Source organism: Harpia harpyja, chromosome 1 (genome assembly GCF_026419915.1).
Source record: "Harpia harpyja isolate bHarHar1 chromosome 1, bHarHar1 primary haplotype, whole genome shotgun sequence".
NCBI classification, from domain to species: Eukaryota; Metazoa; Chordata; class Aves; order Accipitriformes; family Accipitridae; genus Harpia; species Harpia harpyja.
The window spans coordinates 76523329-76543761 of record NC_068940.1 but is presented as its reverse complement, the minus strand read 5'-3'; the positions used below and the strand labels follow the sequence as shown (position 1 = coordinate 76543761).

Below are 20433 nucleotides of genomic sequence, written 5' to 3'. Positions count from 1 at the left end.
AGCAAGCAGAGGACCATCTAGTTCAAAAAGGGAGCCAGACAAGCGTGGAGGTCAGAAATATGGTGCCAGGCAAACAATAGATGACTCAATGGACGTCACAGCTTCCTGGACTCTTTCAAATTTCCTCTGTTCCTGTGAAACTGGCTTTCTTTAAGTATTTTCTAGGGGCCTGCAATTCATTTCTTGGCTAGGCAAGCTCACTTGCACTGAACACAGTGATCTGAGGTTTGTTTGAATTCCTGCTGTGTGGAAATCTACTGTACTTTCTAGCAGGTGTGAGAACACTGAGGCTCCTTCAGTTGCAGCTCATTTCCACTTACTAACTACTTTATCTCCGTGGATGAAGCAAAAGTGACTTTTGTGTTTCCTGGCAGTCTGCTGCTTCAAAGAACCTAACAGTGATTTGTTTATTTCAGAGGAAATGGAGACCAGTCAGTGATGACAGATTTATTGGTTAAATGGACATCACAAAAAAATTTTCATGCAGTACAGGCTGGCTCTCACCACACTATGAGAACTCATAGTAAGGGGTGATGTGCATTCCAGAAATCCAGTCCTATTTAATCCACTCCACTCTAATCTGTACATTTATATAGCACCCTTCACACAATTTCCGAGAGCTCTGTACAGAAATGTAATAACCACTGTACTGAAAAATATCCAGGTATATTGATGGCCTACATTTAGACTTGAAAATACAGCAAAAGGAGCCAGACTGTTGAATATCTCCTGGCAATAAGTCAGTCAGTGACAGATAAGAAAAAACTGGGTGTTCGATCTCTTCCAATTAAATCTCAAGATAGAAGAGAAGTCCTTTCCTCTGGAGAGACAATTCACAACATGGCAATAGCTCCTAGTGCTATGGAATGAGACAGAGGAGAATTTTACATTGGAGCAATAAAACATGAAAATTGATATGAAACTTCAGTGGGATCCAATATAAATTGTACAATATAGCTGATCAAACTCAGTTGAACAGGAGGAAAAGGCACGGGGTTTTCAGCATGTGGTAGATTTGCAACGCACAAAGGTTACTCGGAGAACTGCATGGTCTTAATGTGAAAAATAAATAAATAAAACATTCTAGAGCACGATAGTACCAAATTTATGTTGCTATAGTCTTCAAATGCTAACTGGATGTGACATTTGCATCTGTCAAAGAAGGTAGAATAGATTTATGGATAATATACAGGAGGAACCTGTGTTGAAAATCCCAGATAACCTGACAACTGCCCGTTTTCTATAAGGGTGAGGAACATTGATCAAGGCAAGCACTGAGATCCAGCCAGTCAGCAAGGCTTTCCATTTGATCTGGATTCAATTTCAGAAAAAAGTCTGGCTGAGGTCATGCATCAGCCAAACAAACACACCATTTGGAAAGAAGCTGGGATATTTGTTGAGGCAGAGAAATATATCTGAACATCACCTCTATACATATGGTTGGCTAAAGCACATCTGCCAATAATTGGCTCAAAAAATCATCAAAATGATAAAAATGCCTCTATTTAAGATGATAAAATAAAAAGTGTTATTTATTCTTTGGAGCCACATACCTGCTCAAAAATACCTTGATTGGTAATTCACCCAGCATTTAGGAACTGGAATTATCATTGCATTTTCATTCCACCTACTCCCCAGTCTAGCTTGACATCCTGAATGGTTTAGCTCTCTTTATACATAGGGAACTGTAAGCCAGTTTTGCCCATTTTACAGACTGAAGATCTGAAGTATGGAATAACTACAGCACTGTGTAAAGATTATTGAAATTACTCTGAATGAAATTAAACTAGTGGGTCTACGCAGGGACTCCTATAGGGAGTATAGTCAGGGTGATTTGCCCAAAATAACGTACTTGCTTCTCAGCAGGGGCAGTTTGCCTGGCAAAATCATGATGCTGACCTGTATGTGCTAACTTCCAGCCCTGGAGCCTGCTTGGGTGCTTCTGGGTGATGTTCTAGTAGACAAATTCGTACGAGAAGTCTATGGCAGAGTTGGAAACTCAACTTTTTTCTCCTTGATTTTTTTCCGGTGTCTTATTTCAAAGCCACCCATCTTCTCGACTTTTGGGGTGCAAGGTGGCATGGTGGCTTATTTATTAAAAATTAGTCTTCTAAGCCCACTAATAGTCCCCTCCTTTTAGTAATTATATCTAAATTTTAAAAACTCTTAATCCAAGAATGAAGTCCAAAGGCGTTTTTGAATCAAATACAACACCTTATACAGTCCACATGTTGAAATGTTATTTTCACTGTGTTTGTATTTGTGAGTGTGTGTGTATACAGAATTTATGTAAAATCAAGAGCTAATTTTTACTATCTTTTTTTAACTATAAGAAGGCACACTAAATGCCTTGTTTGATCTTGATTTAACTGAATCCTGCAACTACATATATTATGACAATCTGTATATTATGAACCTTAAAGTATAAGCACAATGATTTGCAAGCATCCTATACGCTAGCCTAACTCAAGAAATTTTCTAGGACTGGGAGCTTACTTTGTAGAAGAAAGTGCACAGTCCTGGTTTCTGTAAAATATGTTATATTTTACAGGATTGCCAGCCTAAAGCAAACAAAAGCATGACTGTACTGCAGTTTTGAGAGAGTCCACACGCTGGCTGAACTCCTTGAAAAGCACTAGATGCAGCGAAGTAGGTCCCCAGTATGAAAGCAACGTGAGGGGGACATATTTTTAAAACTCAGGACACGCTGGAGGGCTTGCAGCCCTGCAATATTAACAATAGATCTTTTAACTATAAGCAAATGCTTGAAGGATATAGATGAGGGACAATTCTGGAATCAAATGTTTACAGTTAAAGTTCTACAGCCAGGAAGAGATAGGCTAAAGCCTAAAAGCTGCCTCAACACAAAAGGATCAGCTTTCAAGCAAGCTGCACACCCAACTGTTACCATTTAGGCACCTAAATGAAGAACAATGGGGGCTGCTGGGTTCTGAGCTCTTTCAAGCATCTGGTCCAAATTCTTTCCTTCCATATGAATCAAAACAAATGTTTAGGCTACCAACTTTCCATTGCCCTTTCAGTTTAATGCCAGCTTTTCTAGCTTTTAAATTCCTTAGTATAATAAAATGAATAAAACACTAACTTAGCAAAATGCCCAGTTAGGGACTATTTGCAATATTTTCTTTTTTATTAGTAGCAGACATAAAGTTTGTATAAAGTCATTGTAAAAATATATCTTTGAAAACAATATCTTTTGGAACAAGATTTTTTGGTTTAATACATTTAAAAAAATATTAATTCTTCTTACTTGGCTATCAAAAAGTGGTCACAGATTAACTCACAGATTTGAAGACAGAACAGACTGAAAGTCAGCATAAAACAAAACACAGTAGCAGAAACAGTCAGAAAACTACCAAGTAAATTATATAAGAAAACAAAAAGGAGATCACATCATGATGTGGAAGGAGAACGTAAGTCGATATGTGCTGTGCCACACCATGCTAAGGGAAGTTTTAAGGCTATGTAATTCCTGCTGCTCAGGACAATTACGCCTATTCTACAGCGGTGCGGAGGCTGATACAGGAGCTGCAATGCTCTGCAAGAGCCCAGGATACATAATTGTGCCTGGACCCTGGCACGTCCTAAGATGGTTGAAAGCTGTGCTAAGTAGTCAAAAGACTGTATTTAAATGTTAGAGGGCAACTATTGAGACAGACAGACAAATGTAACTGCATGGTAGTGTCACACCTCTGCAACTAAGAGATGACATAGGAAATGCACAGCATTACCTGATACTAACCCTGGGAGAGTAAAGGTCTGTTCCCAGTCCTCTTCCCACTATGGGAAAACCTGTTCTGCAGAAATGTGCAAATTCAAACATTTTAAGAAAGTCTCTGCTTAAGAACACAGAAATTTTTCAGGCTTATCACAGTGAATACTGAAACATTCAACACTATCAAGCAGGTTCATGAATAAGTAGACTCAGCTGGACAAAAGTAAAGAACAACTGGATATCTCATTTTAGTTTTACAACACACGCAGCAGCAAAGGAAACGGTGACTAGTGAAAACACAAAACCACGGATGGAAATCTGTGTTTTTTTCTGAGTTGAATGAAAGAAAGCTGCTTCAAGAAGCACATAAACAGACTAGGCAGGAAACATCTTTACTAATTTACATGGGCTAATTTAATAAAATTTGGGGGATGGAAAGAAACATACAGTCCATTTTCAGCTTTTCCTATACCTTATGAGCATTCTTCTCATCAGATTTTCTTTTCCAAACTATATTCAGGTTTAAGGTTTCTATTGCTTTATGATTCTTACATAAATTATTTTCTATAAATGCTACTATGCTAAACAGCCATTGTGCCAAAGTTCCCTCTGACCTTCATTTGTAGAAAAAGTTTTCATTAAGAAAATAAAATGAAAATTTGGAATTAATTACTTGAAGATAAGAAGAAAGACTCATCCCCAATCTAACTAATCCTGCATATAAGGATGCATGAGAATTGCCTTCCAATGTTGGAGGATGAAGAGAAAGGATAGATTACTTAGGACAGTAGTAAAGCATGAGACAAAGTTCAGAAAAAGAAAGTTTGGAGTATTTTAAGATGAGTCTCAGGCCAAAATTCCTGCAAGTGAGATTTATTACACTATGGAGTCTGTTTCCTGAGACTGCTAATGAAGGCAAGCTATTTTTTAAAGTCCAAATGAGCATTTAATAAATTAGTACCACACTCACAAACCATATACATAACCCATTTTGTCATACTGAATTGAAAGAAATCAACCCACACTCAAGCCTTTTAGTCATCACTACTTCACTCCATCTGTCACTCGTCTAATAAAAGAATATAAATATAGACTGCTGTTTGGGGGGGGGGGGGGGGGAGGTGGGATGTACCTTTTTCCCTGTAAATAGGATTAATCTAGGTAAATTTTGTGTGGCTTTTTAGCAAGGTTTCCTTTCCTTCTTTTTTTTTTTTTTGTAACCTGTACTGTGTTTTATGTCCTTCCAATCGTTCCTAGGTCTGCATAGCTAGACAGCAATGTAATTAATTATGTTGCAATTAATTCTCTCAGGGGGGTTGTTCAGCCACCATCCACTGTACCATCTGACCATCTTCCACATTCATTACACTGGAAATAATGGCATCCCTAATGGTCACCATAGAGTCTGTAGTTACTCTCCCTTTTGGAGCCAGAGAAAGCTTAGTCAGGCATAGAGTGGCACAGGAGAGGAGGATAGAGGGGAAGAGAGGGAGAGAAGGGTTGCTTTCTCCTCTTTGTGAAGGTTGGAAGTGAGGTGAGGAGGGTAGTGATGGAAGTCAGTATGATTATGACAAAAAATGCTTTCAGCTATGACAGTTTTGCAGCATTTCCTGAAGGGGGGCAGCCTCTTGATCCTTTTTAATATCCTTATTAGTCTCCAGTTCAAGAATTGTGTGTGAGGACATGTTTAACTCCCATTGAAGTCAATGGTTCTTAAGCATATGCTCAAATTTTTTCGCAAATCAGGACTTTAATCTGTTCCTTATGTACATTTAGGATTACAGAGAAGTCTTCAGTTTTTGAAGTTGCTGGAAACACCAGCTTGCTTATGGGAGGTGGGGGAAGGGAGCAGGACTCCATCACTTTCAGAAGTCTGGATCTTTCTTGTTTAATTTATTTCTAATTTTGACCAGAAAGATATCTGTTTACCAATTTTTTTAAATCTTCTCAAACACTGCCTATTAGATTCTAATGTGTGCTACAGAAATGCGAGTTACTGACACCACACACTTCTAGGTTTTTGGTAGTTATAAAGTCACAAACACTAAGGTTAGGGTCTCATTCCTCCCTCCTTCCTCTATAAAGTTGATAGAACTCTTACCAAAACCCAAAGAGATTTATTCCTCGCAAGGGGAAAGAAGCATTGAGACAAAAGCTGTAAAACTGTCTCCATCCTACACTGCAAATGCACCTCAATTCTGGCATCTAGTGCTTTTGGCTATTTCAGTCCTGGAACAGAATCCTCTTCACTGAGCCTGAAGGTTGTGCCAAACTGTATGGTGATTTTTGTGATATGGAAAAAAGCCCACTGGAGACTAGCCGGAAAGCAGCCAATCTTGTGATCTGATCCTCATGTGAATTTATGTCTCCAGAGTTCAAATTTAATATCTTCTGTAATTTTACCATGCACTCTATTTGCTGATATTACACTGCAAAACTCTAGATATTGAAAATAACTGCAAAATTGCCAAGCCCAAGCATTCAAAAGGTGTCAGCAAGACTCCTGTACCTTTTATTTCCTCTCCCTGCCTGCAGCTCCCTCACCCTTCCCAAATTGTTTTTAAAACACATTTAGGAATAAAATAGCACAGTATAACCAAGTGCTGGTCCAGTCAAATCAAGTGGACTATCCCGGGTCCCTATCTGCTATTTTTTATTTGATATACACATGCATGCACACACTCACACACACCCCAAATGTATATTCATGTCTATTATATCAATGAAATGGAATTAAAAAAAAAAATACTTTACCGCTTTCAAAATTCTTCTTACAGAAAAGCAGAGTGAAAGGACAAATTGCCAATGCTATTTAAAGAGTTTACAGGCCCCTTCAAAATGAGACTTTACTTTCTTTGAAGCACATTCCTTCTGGCACAAGTAATTATTACCTAAAATCTTGGAATTAAGAGAGTGCCTTTTAAGAAAGTTAGATTCATTTTTTTTCACCCCTTCGGCCTAGTTTCAAATAATCCCTTTTTACACAAGGCTCTGCTCAACACTGGGTACATTACTGGTATTAAATATTAACCATCAGCGTTGTCATGGCTGAGTCATGCTTGATTTCCACTATAGCCGTTTACAGAATCTCCTCTGTGGTGCACACCCTTGTGAAGTTAAAACAAGAAGAGAAGAGACAACACATGAAACTTTTTTTTTTTCCTTTTTTTTGTTTACTGTCAGCCTTGCACACTTTTCTGACACACCATGGAAGAGTCATGACTGACCTGCAGTTATCAAAAGTAAGTTCAGAGTAAAACAATTGATGGCTTGGGGCCGATTGGATAATGACAGAATATTGCTTCTGGATGTTTCTTGCATATATGTGAGCCATACAGAAGAGAGAGAAGAGTGTGAATGGAAAAAGGAAGAACACACTTAAGAAAGACAGCACAGAGAAAAGATTGAGGTAGGTAAGAAACAGGATCCGAAATATCAGCTGAGCAGCAGTTGGGCAACGCCTTGCGAGGAAATAACAGTTTAACTCTGAGCGGATAAGCTGGAACCAGAAGAAGGATTCTGGGAAGGGAATTTCAAAAGAGTGTGATTGAAAGGTAGGATCATTTAATCAGCTTTGGTTTTGGCAGGGTTCAAATAGGAGCCAAGAGAGGGCCAGGGCAGGAAAACAGGATTTGAATTCTGCTAAATGGTATAAAAGTCAGCTGCAAAACGGTCTGAAAACATGTTGGAGAGAGAGAAGATCGATAAAAGCAACTTGCAAACTTTGGTGGCAAAATAAGATCTTCTAAACCATAGTTCTCACCCTATTCAGAATAAGCAGCAGCCTGTGGCCTTGTACTGGGGAAACCAAGGGCAAAGTTGTTCTGCCCCTGTGAAAAGATGCTTTGTGCTTACCCCCAGGTCTCTTCTGTGAGCATTTTTTTTCTACATCTGTGCATTTATGCCCTGGAAAGAAAGGAAATGCTGTCTGCTTTTATAAAGTAACCGACCTTAACTGTATAAAGGTAGCTCTTAGGCTTTATGGAGAGCAGAGATACAGGAGATATTAAACGACATTGCAGGGAATGTGCAAAGGCTGATTAGTGAGACTTTCTTTCAGTCCTTGTTGTGCAATATGCTACACTCATTCCCTGGACTTGCTTCAGTTCCCAAACTTGCAGAAATACTCTTCCAGAGGTATTTAGGGAACATGTACCCTCATCAAATAACTTCTGAACAAGTAAGGCTCCGTGCAGGTCCGTATGAACACCTCAGATAAGAGCAGTACTTGCATTTCTAGCTCAGTGTGGATTTCACCTCCACCTTTTGTAATAAGAGTCTGCTGATATGTTAACAAGGTCCTTTTAATTAATAAGCCAGCAATAACATGCAGCCAGACTCCTCTATATGGGTAGCATCAAGGTTTCCACTTATCTACATAATCAAGTCAACCGTATGTTTCAAGGTTAACATGGATGCAGCTTTTAGTTTGTGTGTGTGTAAATTAAGACTATCAATTAGTTGTGGAAACATGCTTGAAAAACACAAAGCAAGCCAGAGCCTCCATAAATAATATTTTTATGGTATCTACCCATATGTTGTGGAATTATTACAAACATTTCTTAGCTGCACACCATCGAGCTGGAGGAATCAATGACAGAGTAGCAATGACATGCCTGTGCTTAACTTTTTGAATGTTATACTATTAATTCCAAGAGAATTATACACAGTAACCTAAGCTTCAGCAGGATTAGAGCATCAGTACACAGACTGGTAAAGCACTGAGTGACTTTTGCAGGAGGGAAGGAAATGGCTTTCCGGAGAACTTTGAAGGATTGGGTCAGTCTGTAAGTTATATTTCACCAAACATATTTCAAAATGGCTGGATGTGTTTAGCCACTGTACTTGAAACACACAATCTCTATTCAAAAAAACAGTGTTTGTTTGGGTGTCATGTCTGGCAAAGCTCTGGTGATATGTTTGCAAATACAAAAACATTAAATCCCTGATATTTCTCATGCCAGCAAACTGTAAACTCAATTGGTACCTTCTCTGCATGTCTAAATTTTAGTTTGGAACCAGTGAAATAAAGATAGCTTTATAGGGTTCGAATACTGTTAGATTTCTGTACATACCCTCATATTAAAGCAATAAAGATGTTTGCCTCATAAAGTTGTAGCAATGTATCAAAGTGTAAAAAGCAAAGGGGTCAGAATGAGTCGAGGAAAAAAAAAAAAAAGCAAAGCTAAACCAAACCTACAGGAAAGTTTGGCAGCGTATTTCTTCATAATTTAAACCAATCCAAAATATTTGTGCGCTTGTCTCCAGTTTTTCTCCTGTGCTTATTCACATTACTTTTTTTAAATTTAGAATTTTAGTTATTCTATTTACTACTTTTAATAATAATGTATTATTTCATAAAAACAAATAACGCATCTGGAACAGTCACTCTTTTAATTGGCCCAATAATAGAATCTATTAGAAAATGATGTAAAATAAAGTGATAATACAAGAAAAGATAATGCTGTGGATTCAAGACACCTTATGGACAACTGCTAATGAAGCCTCCTATTCTTATCTGACTCTGCTCCACTGATCCATAACTGTTTCAGCTTGCATTGCCTAATAGACTTACATCACCTAACAGTACTGTTCTATTTAGCGGATCACTGTGGTTCTTAAGTTATTGTAGGCTAACATCCAATGGAAATGTGATTAAGGTAAAGGGTGAGGGGTTTTTTTTTTTTTGCAATAAAGGAAGTGTTCATTCTGTGAGGATAAATGGAAATTGAAAGGATATACCCGCATACACTCCTTCAGAAATGTGCTTGTGTAAAAAAAGGAAAGAGAGAGAGGGAGGGAGAGGGAGCCAGGAGTGAGACCATTAGTATGTATTGTTCTAATGTCCTCAGGAACGCAAGACTTAACACACAGCTGTGGCTTGAGGTCATTGTGGTACTCACAAAACAAGAATATAGAAAGAAGAAAAAAAAAAGACAAAAAAAAGAGCTTAATACTACTATGTCACATTTGAGTCAATCAAATCAGTAATTCCAAAGTGCAAAGCACTTGCAACGTTCTCAGTTCTCCCTAAGCCTTATATAAGGCAAGTATGACTTGCGGACTTTTACTAGATTTTAAAGTCTAGTTCAGAAGATACCAATTCAAAAGGAGTGAACACGCCTTAGCCTCCATTAGACTGCTGTTTTCTTCTGGCAGAAAATACTGTCTGGCGTTCTAAGCACAAAGCTTTAAAAGGCATCTTTGAGTGGTCGATGTCACTGTAGCCGCCTGGGCTTCCACTCACACCGTTTTTACCAGCTCAGTGTACCAAAGCCTCACAAAATATGCCATCATATAGTTTATCAACACATCTGGCTTCAGTTCTTTTTCCTTCACTAAACCAACCGATATTTTCATGAATTTAGGAGACATCTAGTCACTGTTCCTACCATTCTTTTTACAGTAATGAGAACATTTTAACAAGTAGGTTTTGCTGGTCCACATATCCTATGAGGATGAGGTCTACAGCATTTTGGTATTCTGCACCAGCTGGAAGAAAAGGAAAGGCTTGAAAAGCTGCTGAGACCCATGTACCTGAGGAGCCCCACTCACCCTGCAAAAACACCCCCTTCCAAGGAAGCCCCCGCGCGCACTCAGGGCACATTTCATTCTTCTGGAATATGCCATTTTTTACTTGGCAGGTAGAAAACCCCACGGTTCATTCAGCTCTCTTCAGAGCTATATTGTCAGTCCACATATGTCCGACAGATTTTTTAGTATCTATTTATAGAAGGACCAAAGTGGGAAACAGTCTTTTTCTGCTTGGTAAATGTAAGTGACTAATGCCCCCAATTCGCCAAAATGTGTAAACATCCACTTAACTTCAGGTGTGTTCATATCGAAGTAATACGACTACTTCTGCTGTGAAGTCCTGGCTCCACTCAATAGTTTTGACTTCAGCACATGCAAGATTTCATTCTTCTCCCAACATACAAAATTAAATGCATACTGGCATCATCATGGGATCACAGTCTAAGAATTAAAACTCACAATGGTGGCGGATGCTACTGAAGTGCATCTAACTCAGTTTATGTAAGGCAGCATTTGTTCAGGCTCACTTCCTAAAAATAAAAAATAGCTACTAGAGATCTGAGAGAATGCAGAAGGACGAAGCACTGTTAAAAGCCTGAAGTAATCTGTTTCAGTTTTAGTTTTTCATATCCTATTTGCTATAAAATAATGTTCAATCAACCAATTTTTCTCTAGTCCAAGAAGCAGCTTCAGAAAGAAAGAAAGAAAGAAAAAAGATTACTTGGCTTCCAGTTAGGGTTTCATAATCCACTGGATTTTATTGGTTTAGTAAAACTATGCTCTTCCATCATAAATGAAAGATTTGACTCATTCCTTTGAGACTTGTTTCTTCTGCTGTTTGGTCAATTATTTTGTTTCATTTGTTGAAAAGAAGGATAAAAGGAAACATAGGTTCAAGTACAAAATAACTTTTCTTTCAAATGACCGTTAAGTTTTCATGTATGTTTTATTCTGTTTATGTACTTCAAGGGCCTTTTTCCACTACTGCAAGGTTTATTCAGCACAGGTAATTTCCAATATAAACTTTAGACTGCTTTTTTTCTTTGTGTAGAGCAAGAAGCTCCAGTGATTTCAGACTGCATAGTATTGAATGATTACATTCATCATTAAAAAACAAAATATTCAGTAGCCAATTTCCAAATGTGATTTCTGATTTTTCTTTTGATGTATAATCGCGTGCCTATTTAGTAATATGCACAACTTCTAGTCAAGTAACCTACCCCCAAAACTATTTGTAAAATTCACAATTCCATACGGAAAATAAACTCACATTCTGAATAGGATGTATGTTACTGACTTCTGTAGGTCCAAGATCTCAAAATGAAGGACATCCTCCCTAATCTACAATGAATATTATATCTTTAATATCATTGATGTTAACAAGTAGAATTTTGACAGCCTAAGTTGTCTATTTATAATGTTTAGTAGAAGACTTCAGAAGCAACTTTTCATGTACGACAGTGAACTCTATACCACTATATCCCATTATACTACTGATTTCTTTTTTCCACTTTGCATGACTCAGTGAATGCTAGGATACAGTGATGCAACTCTGCACTGGTGATAATACAGATATATATATAAAATTAGCAGAGATTGAATAACATCATTATGATTTAATTTTTATCTATTAAAATATTTTAAAAGGATATGGTTTAGGTAAACTTATCAAAGGACACATTTTGTAATATATATTAATAAATAACAAGGACAACGAACGCTAGAAAAGTAAGACCGATGGCAGCAGTGTTTTTTTAAAGTAGCATTCCTTTGCTGTGTTTGCCGCTGGAAGCATGCGAGACACCGTATCACAAAAAGCATAAGCACTAGCACGGCTAACTGGTCTATCTCCTTCTCCCAAGCTAAGAATTCTTCCTACTTCATAGTGAGAATGCACATCTTAAAATCTGGCACTACCAAAAATCAGCAGGAATTTTGTCATCAGTATCTTCCAGGTGAAACTTCCCTTAGCATGTATGTTTAGAAACCATTTATATTAATAACTTTTTTTAGTCATTCAAATACTTAAAATACATACAAGACTAGACTGTGTGCATCCAACACAATTACTCAGGCTATTTTTTAATTCAAACTTTGATTAAATACAATAGAAAAGCAGCTATCCGGTCATCAAAGACCCCAGACACTCACCCCAGAAGTCAAATGACTTCTTGCTGTGCACACCTATGCAGCCACACAAGCTCATGCTGGTAAAGGTGATGTGATTGCCCTGCTGAGCAGTGGGAGGAAGGCTTTTTCTGCAGGGCGGCTGCGCACCGTCTCGCTCCTACCCTGCCACCAGCAATACTTGAGAAATGGTGATGCAGATCTGTAAGTCTTTAAAGCCTACTAAAAAAAGCGCAAGCACACGCAGACACGCACACAAAGCTTTTCATTAAATAAAAGCTTACAGTACTTTACAAATGGAAGGAAAGCACTGGTATTGTCATTGTATAGGTTGGGGAAACAGACGCGAAAGGACAGGGCACAGGCTCGAGGCAGATCATAAGGCTGGGTTCAGTGCCCAGCTGTGCACTGATGTAATGAAGTAGCCTCAAGCACTATTTATCAAACTTCTCTAACACCACACTATTTTAGTTAGAAACCTTATTAGCGACATATGCAAGTATTTATATTTTAAAAATATGACTTTTCTTTCGTGTCCTTTCAAGTTGCATTCTTAAGTGTATTAGAACAAGGACACAGGATAACATAGCAAAAATAAGGATTGAACCCAACCCCACCATAACTACATTTTACTGATGGATTTAAACTCTGCTCATTCTAGCAGATGAAACCAGATTTATTTCGCTTCCTTTCCAGAGACTAGCAAAACTACTTGGTAGAATACATTTTGCTACTGAAACACGCTACAGCAACCATTCCTGCTGCCGTGTAACATTGTATTTGCTGAAAGCAATAATCCACTGAGCAATATCAGATTATTAGCAGACATCAGCAAAGATAATGTTGTCACCTTCCCTTGAATTTCAAGACACAGAGTTCAATCCGACTCGAGGACTTCAAAGATACAGCATATCGAGTCATCACATCACTAAAAAAATTAGTATTTCCAAACAGCAAACTATATGCAGATTAACAGGCTCAATTAAAAAGCACTTACTAAATAATTAGCATGTCTAAAAAGGGCAACAAGTCTAACAAAAAAAAATCCAGAAACTGATTGCTTACTGTGCAAAATACTAGAGAAGTTATGCTAGATATGGTAGGACAAATTTTATCCTAGGATGTTAAAACCAATTAAATTAAAATTCAGTTTATATATATATATACATATATATATATATATTTATATATATAATGCTGAATTGGCAATGCTTACCCAGGCAATCCTAATATTTTATCAATAAATATCTGCAAGAATTATAAAGCATTTTTCTTTCCCTACCACGCAACAGCAGTTTAAAAATCCTGAAAGGTAACTCCAACCATGATTTTTCTGAGAAGTTTTAGTGAAATTTTCTCCAGATATTGACAGAATGTCAATTAATGTCTTTAATCTCCACGTGTCCATATCTCCTTCTGTGTTTCGTTCTAGTACCACACTTCTTACTCATCCAGATCCCTTGGTGACTTTGCTTTGAAGACTGGGATCCTTGATAGAGCTTAATACCAAATAATAGAAGAATATCATGCAATTACATTTCTGTGCCAAAGATTTTAAACAGCATAACAGAATTAAGCTCCAACAGCTGAAAGAACCTTGAGCACTTCAGTAGTTCCACTAGAGTCAATAGATCTTCTCACATAAACATTTCTGCTCCGGTGAACGTCTGCATTGGGACCCCGATGTTTCTAAAAGGGTGGGTTGGGGCGGGGGGGGAAGTGTAAATCCTACTGAATTTTATATATATATATATATATATATATATATATATATGAACAGACAGAAATACATAATTAGAGGCCATACTTATTTCTGTCCACACAAAATTACTCTTTGGCTATGGGCAAAAAATTCTGAGAATGTATCAGTAAAATAGTGTTTAAAAATTTTACAGTCCTAGAAAAGTTCTGATTATATTTCCTGAGAACAAAAGTGAACATTTTGCAAATTTTCATCTAGTAAACAATCCAGCAAGTGGCCCAATAGGTAGTCTTAAAAGTTTTCTCCTAAAACTATGATTATTATTCATCCAATTTTGAACTTGTTTCATTTATGAAATCTACAGAGGTGTTTTTTTGTTGGTGGTGGGGTTTTTTTATTGGTAAGTGATGCTTTGATACTGGATACCAAACAAATTAACTCTTTCCAGAAAAACTGTGCTTTATTATGTATTTTTTCGTGCTTCCATTTACAACCACGCTGAAAAGCACAGACATATTGATGAATCAGTTACACAGTTCTTTTTGACTACAAGTGTGCAGCTCATTTTTCTTACTGATGTGTTTCAGAAACCAATCAGAAGTCCTCAAAACCCATGATTTTGCAGTATTTATAATCATTTATCAAAATGACCTGCTTTTTAGAGACCATTTCAAACAAGTACGTATGATTTATGATATTTAGATATGTTTAAAAGAAGTTCCCTGGAGATGTAACTTTTTACTGCTTGCATGTTGAGAATAGGTAGGTTATAAAAGATGTTAAAACACTGGAAAAAAGAGTATTGTTTTCTTTTCATGTGATTTGTCAATGAACAAAACTCAGCAGAACAGCTATTGAAACACCGGATTCCTGAAATGTTTTTGTAGGTTTAACAGCAGTGTTTCTATATGATACTATTGTAAACAGAATAAAAAATATGAATAGTTGTTATTACCTGCTAGCCTTTCCTTGGAAATCTGTGCCATATAAAAACATTTTTCCATGTCAAACTTGAAAAAAAAACCCAAAACCCAAGGCTTCTCATGCCTGGGGGCATGTGTTTAATTACATTAGACTTTAACTGGAATCAAATTTACTTGTAGCATACATTTATCTATCGCAATTAAATGTTTGAATAGCTGTAGGGCTCAGAACTCCTTCAACAGTACTCAGCCTCCCCCTGGTCTTTTCAGCATAGTACAGATATTTTTTTCGCCATAGCATTTTAGGCTTCCTTAAGGCTACCAGATTCACTTTCTTTTTGTATTTCTCAGTAAACCTAGGTTACACTTTCTATATAGGCATTAATGTGCTTTTCTCCTGACTGAAGTTTTAAGAAAACTTGGACCTAAGTAAGCCAACTTAGACAATTGCAGTAGTAATTTTGCATTTGATGCGATCTGCATCGTCTGAGAATCAAAACCTACTCTGTAAAAACCAGAAATAAAATGGCCTCAAAAGTCACAGGCAAGTAATGAGAAGGGGAGGCATTAGAAAAATCCAAAATATTCCTTATAGAACAACTCGTACTACAAAGCAACAAAGCACTCCAAGAATATGTTTTTTATACACTCAGCATGGTTTTCATCCGCACCTCATTAGCACACAGATAATTCTGACCACTAGTGCATGTTAAAATAAGCGATTTTATTTGTAACCTCTCCTCAAATTTAGTATCGTCTTTTTACTCCTACATCCTTGACATACACAGAGCTGAGTTACAAAGGCAAGGATGCAGATGCCATTATTCACTGCAAAACATTAACATCTAAAGATTAGTGTGCATCACTCCTCAGCTCGCAGGCTAGTTTACTGACCCGCTTCTGGGCCTACGCAGGTTGCAAGGAATGTTCGGAAGATAATGAGAGAGCAACTACAAAACCTGGAGACACTGACAGCTGTAGCATGCAGGGGTCGATGACTAAGCAAGCAGTATTTCCTAGTCCTTTACAACAAGAACAGTTGACAATTTCACCCTGTTCTGTAGCAGCCTATTCAATATCTTCAAAGGGAACTTCCCAAACTGCTTAAAACCTGGGTTAGGGCAAAAGAAAACTGTAAGTCAGAAAGTTTATGAAACTACCACGAATGCACATCTCACCTTGCTTTCTCAATCCCAGACAAAAGTATTACACAGCATAGCGCAAAATACTTCTATCCTCCCATTCCCTTGCAATATGTGAATTCCAGGGGGAAAGAGCAAGCACAGGGACAAACACACAGTCCGTCGTCCAAAATGTGCTCGCCCTCTAGATTTTTGTTTATGATTTTAAAAAATTACACTCCCGCCATCATAGCAAATAAGTAAAATGAGGTATCTCTGCTGGTAAATTTTCAGAGTATCTATATGGCTGAGCAACAGTTACTAGTTTGGGAGATAAATGATACAAGGAATGTTCACGTTTTACTTTCTTTATCTATAAACTCAGCTTTACGAATCGACGTTCCTCGTCTTAAACATTCAGAAGTAAAAGCAGAGTAGTGCAAGAAAGGGGTAGCCTAAGGTTAATTCAGCTCTGAAATGCAGAACAGATTCAGGGCTCAAGAAAACACTGAACATTCTGTGGCTTTAAGTGATACGCTTGAGAAGAGGAAATATATCTGTAAATAACCAAGAGCTTTAATAATTGTCTCAGAATGCTGGCACTGAAACTTAAACAGTCTCTCTTCACTTCTTAGTTATTTACTATTAGGATTTTATACAAATGCCTATTGAAGTAGTTCCAAGTGTGATGAATATGTCTCCAGAAAGTGGGGAAGGCATGGATGAAATTCTTTCAAGTACGGTAATTTGTTTAAAAAAACAGATAAATGAGAAATAAAGGGGGTGGGTTTTAATCAAATGAGGGGCAATTATGGGTGACAAATATAGAAATACAGTGACTTAAGAATAGTTCTTGCTGCCATACATTAGAAGGGCATTAAATATCTAGCACCAGAGTTCAGGATTAATAAAGGGGTGGGGTTAAATATTCGGTCCAAAACTCAGGCTTGTCCTGAAGAAAAACTGAAGATACAGCAGCTACCCGGTTGCTGTCAAAAGATGCCTATTTTCTGTTTGAGAGACTCACAATTGTGTGAACTGCCATAATATTTTTTTCTTAGGGGAAGGGAGGAGGAAAAGGTTACCTGCCTTGATCTTCAGAAAGTCTTAGAAAGTGAGGTTCGGAGTACAGCGCAAGATAAGCTTAACCATGGCTAAAGGCTCGAACCCTTGTCCACTAAATCCAGTGGAAGACTCCAGTCACTTCAGGGTACAGTTTGGGGCATTCCCCACTGGTGTTTTTTTGGTTTGCATTGCAAAATGAAATAAACAGAAGGCGAGACAGATACTTCCCTGATGGTGAAAGGGACCAATTTTCTTTTTTCCTTGAGCTTTAAACAGACTGACAATACAATAAATCCTTACACCAACAGGCATCCAGTTATTTTCCCAGTAGTAATGGGGACTCAAATTTTAGTATTGCTCATATACCTCACGAAATCAAAGAATTCCTTTTATCTCATAAAATGTAAGGAAGATGTAACAATAGATTTCACCACCAGTGTTTTAACTAAATACGGCTTTTAATCTTGGAAGAGTTTTCAGCCTGTATACCAGCTATGTAAGACGAAATTCAGTTAAACCCATTCTGAATTACTGTAAATGTTTCTTAATGTGACGGACAGTGAAGAAAATGATGGTATTCTTGAGGGTTATTTTTTTTTAAAGTTTCTGTTGCTTACCACTTTACCAAGCTCACAACATTTCGAGCGAAAGAGGTCACGGTTTCAGTTGTGAACTTCATAAATATCTGGAAAAGCCTTTCACTTTCTCTTCCTCGATAACAAACAGTTCGCTACGCCTGCTCTTGAGTTTTCAAACTGTTGAGCCCTCTCTTTTTCAAGTGCCTCCTGCCTGTCTCAGTATATTTTTGATGACCCCCCGGTTTATGTGTGCCCTGACGGAAGTGCCATCAGTCGCCTTGCCTTCGCCAAGTGGCTTTTGTCAGAGTGGGACTTTGACAGGCTTTGCAGTTTTAAAAAGCAGAGATTATGTCAAGTTTTTTTGCACGCTCAGCGATGCCAAATCATCGCTCTGGAATGACTGCGGGTCTACATGTTTTTATGCTCGTCTTTAAGTAAGAATTGCGGTGATTTTAAAAGAAGTCAGACAGCTCCTTCCTTCCCTCCGCCCCCGCCACCAGCAAACTGAAGTGAGGCAGCTTTCTAAACCTCCCATTCACCCGTTCGCTTTACGGACTCCAGGTTTTGCCCCTTCCACGCTGAGCGTTCGATGCAGGCGCTCCCAGATCCTCCAGGGCAGCAAGGCATCAGCTCCTCGCCCGAATCCCCACTTCCAAGGCAGAGTTTCCAAGCGTTGTGCAATCGCCTCGGAACCGCAGTCCGCTCCGCGGCGAAGGGGCGGAGGGGAAGGAGCGCGCTATATTCTGAATTTTGAAGCAGAGGTGGCGTACCGGGCAGGGGGGAGGGGGACGCGGGACCAGATGCTAAAATCCTCACCAAAACTACAAACGTTTCTCTCCTTGACTGTGGGAACCTCTCTCCCCACCACCGCCACCTCGATTTCACGCTCTATCACGGGCTGGATTTTTCCTTTTTATTCCCCCACCCCTCTGCCCCCGTAGCCCTAATAAAGCTTGCTTTAATGATGGAGATCCCGAGAGCGCGTCTGAGGGAAGGAGAGACCCGGCAGCCCGGTGTCAGTGGGGGACAAGAGCACCGCGGCGGCCGGGGCCGGGCCGGGCCGGGCCGAGCCGAGCCGAGCCGAGCCGAGCCGAGCCGCGCCGCGCCGCGCCGCGCCGCGGCGGGAGACCCGGGGCCCGGCAGCGCAGCTCCCCCCGGCACCCTCCGCCCGGGGGTCCCGCCCCGCAGGGGAAAGCGTGAGCCGTTACCTGAGCTGTCGCTTTTCCTTTTGCCGGACCTCTTCTCTGTTTCCACCGGGGACAGAGCCTGCCTGCCATAGTCCCCTGGCGCACACGCTGCCCCCGTGGGGGTGTTAGTGCCCAGGCTGGAAGAGTTTGAACACAGGACGGGGGGGCTGCTGCCCAGCTCCGGGGGTCCTCCTGAGTCGGGCTGAAGGCAGAGGCTGTGCCTGGCCGCGGCGGGAGGAGACGACATCTGAGGAATGTGCCAGTTCGTCTGCAAAGCCTGGTGCTGCTGTTGCTGGTGGTGGTGGTGGTGGTGGTGGTGATGGTGGTGGTGCCCCCTATGATGCTGGCTGGCAAACATGCCCTCCTCATTGGGGTATCCCGCTATTATGCAAGAGGAAGAAGAAGAAGACAGATCAGGGTAGGACATGTGGTCAGATCTTCCATGCAGGGCAAGAGAAGACTGGGAGAAAGGGTGCAAGCTCTGCGCAGTGGCATGGGGGCTGCGCAGGCAGCCAAAGAGTGTGTGATCCATGGCATGCAAGTCTCAGGTTCCAGGCAGGAGAGTTTAGGAAGGATCCAACTTCACCACCCTTTGTCAACTTTCACTGTAAACAGATCGGGGTTGGGATTTTTTTTTCCAAAAAGGCAACGACAGACTTTGCAGCAGGCAGCTGAGCTCAGATAATCCAGGTCTTTAGCCCTAGTGGCCAGTCTCCGCTGCATAAACACTCGGACCTAGATGAGCCTTTCTCAGAGCTGCTCAGATGTCAAGAAGTGGGAGAGGTTGAAGCCAATAGAAGGTGGTCCCAGAGAACTGCTTGAAGGGGGAAACAGCTCCGAGAGGTTATAAATACAGTAGTGTGTAATGTGAGCTGGGGGCTGGCTTAGCAACACAGCACTGACCACATGCAAACTCCCTCCAAAACGCCAGCGCCGTCCCCGCGCCGAGCCGCTCCGTCAGCGGGCGGCAGCGCTGCGCGCCCGCGCCCCGGGCGCCCGCGGCAGCGGCGGGGGGGGGGGGGCCGGCTCCGCGGGGGCGCAGCCCGCCTCTCCCTGCCCCCGGGCGGGCCGCGCGGAGCGCGCCTCCCCGCCGCGGCGCCCGCCGGGGCTGCCCCGGGGCCGGCGAGGCCGCCCGCGCCCCCCCAGCCGGAGCGGCGGCGGCGGGGGGGCGGGGGGCGGCGGTGCCCCCGCCGCCGTGCGGCCCCGGCAGGGCCACCGCCGCCCCGTCGGGGGACTGACGGGGCCGCTCGGGGTGCCACCGCCCCCCACCCCCCATCCCCCCGGGGAGCGCAATAAAGACGTGAAGGGGAATCCGCCGGGTTTACTCCGGGGTGGCAGGCGGGGGTGCGGGGGCTACCACCGCCCCTTTCCCCCGCGGGCTGGAGGGCTCTTGGCAGCGCCTCACCTGCGCGCCCAGGTGGGAGGGCGCAGCGCGGCCCCAGCGGCGTGCGGGGCCGGGGCCG

At 40.7% G+C, this 20433-nt stretch overlaps 1 protein-coding gene across 1 annotated transcript in view; it reads right to left on the bottom strand.

The window, feature by feature from the left end:
• MEOX2 (mesenchyme homeobox 2) overlaps positions 1–19873 on the bottom strand; it is a 54300-nt gene extending 34427 nt beyond the window's left edge. Inside the window, exon 1 of the mRNA XM_052800946.1 lies at positions 18992–19873. Within this exon, the coding sequence (XP_052656906.1) occupies positions 18992–19502 (511 nt within the window). The 5' untranslated portion in view covers positions 19503–19873. The remainder of the gene's footprint in view (positions 1–18991) is intronic.
• Between the last annotated feature and the right edge of the window lie 560 nt (positions 19874–20433).